This window comes from Mastomys coucha, unplaced genomic scaffold (genome assembly GCF_008632895.1).
Source record: "Mastomys coucha isolate ucsf_1 unplaced genomic scaffold, UCSF_Mcou_1 pScaffold5, whole genome shotgun sequence".
In the NCBI taxonomy this organism is placed as follows: Eukaryota; Metazoa; Chordata; class Mammalia; order Rodentia; family Muridae; genus Mastomys; species Mastomys coucha.
The window spans coordinates 13,803,318-13,808,510 of record NW_022196911.1 but is presented as its reverse complement, the minus strand read 5'-3'; the positions used below and the strand labels follow the sequence as shown (position 1 = coordinate 13,808,510).

The 5,193-nt window shown below is 39.2% G+C and overlaps 1 protein-coding gene across 18 annotated transcripts in view; it reads left to right on the top strand.

Annotated features, from left to right (window-relative positions):
• Positions 1-5,193, top strand: part of Afdn (afadin, adherens junction formation factor) — a 142,327-nt gene that overhangs the window by 73,039 nt on the left and 64,095 nt on the right. For all 18 annotated transcript variants that reach the window (XM_031353414.1, XM_031353412.1, XM_031353410.1 and 15 more), the window contains one exon: positions 2,221-2,339. In XM_031353414.1, coding sequence (XP_031209274.1) covers positions 2,221-2,339 — 119 coding nt within the window. The remainder of the gene's footprint in view (positions 1-2,220; positions 2,340-5,193) is intronic.

Genomic DNA, 5,193 nt, shown 5'->3' with positions numbered 1-5,193 from the left:
ATAATGCAACTAAGTCAGGAATATTCTCATCACTGTCAAAAAGACACAGGATTTCCTGATGTAGCTTATTGTATTCCTCCAGTTGCTGACCCCATTCTGCTGCCCCTGTTCTCAGCATAATTTCTTGAAGACATGGTCTGAGGTGGCTATTCATTTGTTCTAGGCTGTTCTCCTTTGCTTTCTGTGTTCTTGTTATAAAAGTACAAAAATAACCACTATTTGAGACATACCTTTCTATTTCCAGGGTAACTCTGTCTTTATCTCTGAGTCATGGCTTGGTGGCTCTTTCTAGATGAATTTTTGGTACTCCTTTCTCAGATATACTTAATTTCTGAAAATTGAAGAGCTAAGCTGTCAGCTCCAGGGCTCTGTCTCCTGTATTTATGTATGGTCCCTGGGAGACCTTGCCATGTTGGCTAAAATTACACCATTTGTTGTTGTCTATGATCCCTAATGTCTGCCTTTGATCCTGGTCTCTCCAAACTGACATCCTCAGAGGCTTGACTGACTTTCTGTGTCATTTTTATGATAGAATGTCTGATGGGAACTTCAAATTTAATATAGTAAATCAAGCTTGGCTATTGTTTTTGTTCTTAAACTTAATTCTTTCTCATCATCTTTATTTTAGTAAATTATACCACCAACCATGGCTTTGCTCCATGACTTTAATTTCTTATCTTCGCCCAACTTCTGCACAAGAACTGCCGTGTCCTATTTCTCTGGCTGTAAAGTGTCTGTATGCCTCTGCCTTGCTCATTAGCAGTTTTGTGAGCAACAGTTCCTCTTCGGTGCTCCTAGTCAGCTCTTGCTGGTTGTCATTGCTGTGGAATTGTAGAGACATGGTTTTGTTTCTGTTGGAGCTCTGCTCTCAGAGCTGCTCGTATCTTCCCAGTTCACAGACAGCTCTTGGAACTGTGGCCTCCATCCCTCCAGGAATGTTGTAAGTAGTGTCTGCCCTCCTGAATGTTCCACTTGTCTCTCTGAAGCTCTTTTTACCTTGTACTTGGTCTCATTCTTTGTTTTCATATGATTGGCCCCTTCTTGTCCTAGCCTGCCCTCCTGATGGGGGTGGGGGGAGTTGTTCTTGAGCATCATACTACTCCGTGTAAGACTTTTATATAACTTAATTAATACTGCTGCTGTCTTTGCTTGCTAATTGATGATGTAGTCTCTGAGCTCTGAACATGGGAACCCTGCTTCTTCAATTACTCTTACTCTCATGCCTCTCTTGCTTTGAGTAGTACCATGCTGCAACAGAATCTTGGCACGTACAAATGAATAAAGACTTGAGAGTCCAAGCAGAACTTTTCTCATCACAATGTATACTCAGCACAGAAGACTTGGTAAATAGAGGGAGAATGAAAATCTGTTATCCATAGTATATAGATTAGTCTTTTCAACACTGTTGGGCCCTTTCCAGAGTGCTTGTGTCATAGGGAGGTGTGTACCTGTGTCCTTGTGTGCACTCAATGTTTCAACTCTTATTAGGCTTTGTCTGTCTATGTACATTATACTGTTAGGTTATGAGTAGTTTTTTGTTTTCTTAAGTCACTTAAGAATAATTCTTTAGGCCGGGCAGTGGTGGCGCACACCTTTAATCCCAGCACTTGGGAGGCAGAGGCAGGTAGATTTCTGAGTTCGAGGTCAGAGTGAGGTCTACAGAATAAGTTCCAGGATAGCCAGGGCTACACAGAGAAACTGTCTCAAACCCTCCCACCCCCCCCCCAAAAAAAACAAAAACAAAAACAAACCACCAACAACAAAAAAAGAACAATTCTTTAGTGAATAAGCACATGAACATGTCCTAACTTAATTTTCTGCTGCCATTACTCACCATTTATAAGCTTATTTTTAAAAAGTTTTAAAACCTAAAAATTGTGCCATCTGTTGGTTAGTTTTATTTTGTGAATATAGCTTTAGGAAGTAAAATGAATAGTCTTTCAAAAATCACTTTATCTTCATATTTTGTTGATAAAGTTTATTCCTTGCCCTTTGAAAATCAACATAGTTATGTTTTTCATGCCGTTGCATTCAGTACTGAGAGCTTCTGGGCAGGGCGTTGGGCAGCGTGCCCTGTGTGTTTCTGAATTACTACCTGGTCTGTGTCCTTACCTTACCTATGTAGCACCTGCACATCAGATTGCCGCCTGCAGTGCTAAGTGTAAAGCCAATGGCTGGGGTGTGAGGTGTTCTAACACACTCTGGCTTCCCTTGTCACAGAGCACTACTAGACTGGACAGTGACAGGGTGTCCTCTGCCTCTAGCACAGCTGAGCGTGGGATGGTGAAGCCGATGATCCGATTGGACCAGGAGCAGGATTATCGACGAAGAGAAAACAGGTAACTCACGTTGACTCTACTGGGCTTTTATGTCTATTTTTTTTGTTACTGAATTGAAGAAAAAAATGACTGTTTAGTAGGTGCATTCCTCACTTGCCACAGTCTAGGTGTGCTGACACAGGCATGTTGGGTCACACTTGCTCTTTTATGTTGGCTGCTTTATATACACACACAGAGAAAGGATGTCTTCATAACATGTTAATATGCCATCATTTTTATAGATTGTATTCATTTGTAGAGATGTAAAGACACAAATGATTTTGGAGAGACATATTCCCTGTGCAGACTCCGTGGTATGTCTCCCTGTTGAGGCAAGTAGAGGGTGAATTAGTTTCCTTATATTGTTGCTTTATTTCTTGTAACACAGTTTCTCTGCTTTCTGTACTCTTTTATGCTTTCTAGTATGTTACCTTAATAAATCAGAATTCCATATCTCTGAAATTGTTCTAAGTGCTATAGCAGGCCATGTCCCACATGCTCACTGTTAGTGGCACCATAGTAATCAGATGCTGAGTGAATGTGTTCTTGGCGGGAGCTGAAGACATTGACCTGTCTCAGTGTTTTGAAGGAGGCATTCTTTGTGTTCTTGTCAGAGATCTAGAACAAATGGTTGGCAGAAGCAGGGGACGTGCTTGGGGTTAGAGGTGATTGTCAAACCAAGACATCATTTATTATTTACCATTGTCCAGCAGAGGGCACTGTGTATAAGATAATTAATAACTTCAGTCCAGAAGTGAAATACGTAGTTATCTGCAAATATCAGGGTACTTTTATTGTGTTTATTTTTTTGTTTGTTTGTTTTTTGTTTTTTGTTTTTTTGTTTTTTTTTTCAAGACAGGGTTTCTCTGTGTAGCCCTGGCTGTCCTGGAACTCACTCTGTAGACCAGGCTGGCCTCGAACTCAGAAACCCGTCTGCCTCTGCCTCCCAAGTGCTGGGATTAAAGGTGTGTGCTACCACCGCCGGGCTTATTGTGTGTTTCTGACTGTTCATGTAAGATTTTTTTTTTTTTTTTGCTGTGTGATTATTAGGTGTCGTACATGTAGTTCTCTTTCCATGTTTGTACTTGTATTGGGTGGTGTAGAGTAAATATGTTGTCCACCATAGTGGAATGGTGATTTGCTTTGGTTTTCTTTTTGTTTTTGTTTTTGAGATGGCCTTCAGTATATAACCCTGGCTGTCCTTGGGCCTCAGTATGTCAACCAAGCTGGAATTGGACTCAAAGAGATCCTCTTGCCTCCACCTCCCAAGTGCTGGGGGTTAAAAGCGTGTGTTTCCATGCCCATGAGTTGATGTTATAATGAGCACAGTCATGCATCTATGTGGTGATGGGGAAGTGTGACTAAGAATCTAACTGGGAAGAGGAGAGACAGAAAATGTAAGCAAATAAATATCCTCTTGCTATATCAAAGTAGCCATGGCTAATTAAAAATTATTCCCTATAAGAATGCTTTTTGACAGTATTTTGCAAGGTAAGCCTAGTGTGTTTTGCAAATAGTAAAAGTTTTATTTACACTAAGTATGTTTGTTAATACTAAGACAAGATGGAAACATAAACATTTCTTCTAATTCATACTACAGTTTTCACATTGACAATGCTGAAATTAGCAAATCTTAATTTAAATGGTGTACCATAAAATCTGAGTCATTTTAATAGGCTTAAAATTAAAAGTTTAGGCAAGTACGAGCACTCTTTAGAGTGATGGAAATGATTTTTCCTTTAATTGTCAACAGTTTTATTCCTTTTTCTAATTTGTATAAACTCTTTACTAAACTTGTTAAAACAGTAAGATGAGTAGTGTACACAGTTTAACCAAACTAATTCATTTAAGCATTGGAAGCTGCTGGCCAAGCATGATAGTGCACAAACCTTTAATCCTGGAGGCAGGCAGATCTCTGTGATTTTATGAGTTTGAGGCCAGCCTGGTCTACCCAATCACTTCCAGACAGCCAGAGGTTTTTTTGTTTTTTTGTTTTTGGTTTTTCGAGACAGGGTTTCTCTATATAGCCCTGGCTGTCCTGGAACTCACTCTGTAGACCAGGCTGGCCTGGAACTCAGAAAATCTACCTACCTCTGCCCCCCAAGTGCTGGGATTAAAGGCGTGCGCCACCACTGCCTGGCTGATAGCCAGAGTTTTATGGTGAGATCCTGTCTCAAAAAAGTATACTTAATATAAGATCCATATTGAAATAATTGTGGATTAAAATCATGTTATTTTCTTAAATTCTTAAGTTAAACTCTGTTAAAGTACAGACTGGAATAAACTTTGACTAATATAGTTTAGTGGAAATAATTTTGCTTTTATAATAATAGTGTGTGTTAACATTGTGTTTTTTTTCTTTAGATGTATTTATTTGTGTGTAGAGTGTTTGATGTGCATGCACACTTGTGTGTGGGGGGTTATACCGCAGTCTTTCTTGACAGTTAAGTACTTCTCCAGTCCCTTGTATTGTTTCTTTTTATTTACCTTCCCATGCTTGGCAGAGGTGAGACAGAGGAGAAGGGAGCTATTTGTTAAATTATTTCAATTACCTGGTCTGTAAATTATTAGACTCTATCTCATATTATCCTCTTTTATTTTCAAACAAAATTACTTGGCTATTTGTATTAACTTATTGTGAGTGGGCCAGTGATCTTGTGTTCTTGGATCTGACAGTTTATGATCATCTGTCTGTGCTTAGTGGAATGAGATAGTATTAGAGACAGGGATCCTCATTTTAAAGCCATTAGCAAGTAGTTCTGCTTCAGGAATCTTGGCCTTGATGATATTCCATCTCCATTTAGGTCTGTGATTACCTTAATGTTTTTTTTTTTAATGGAATTTTTTTATTAGGTATTTTCTTTATTTACATGTC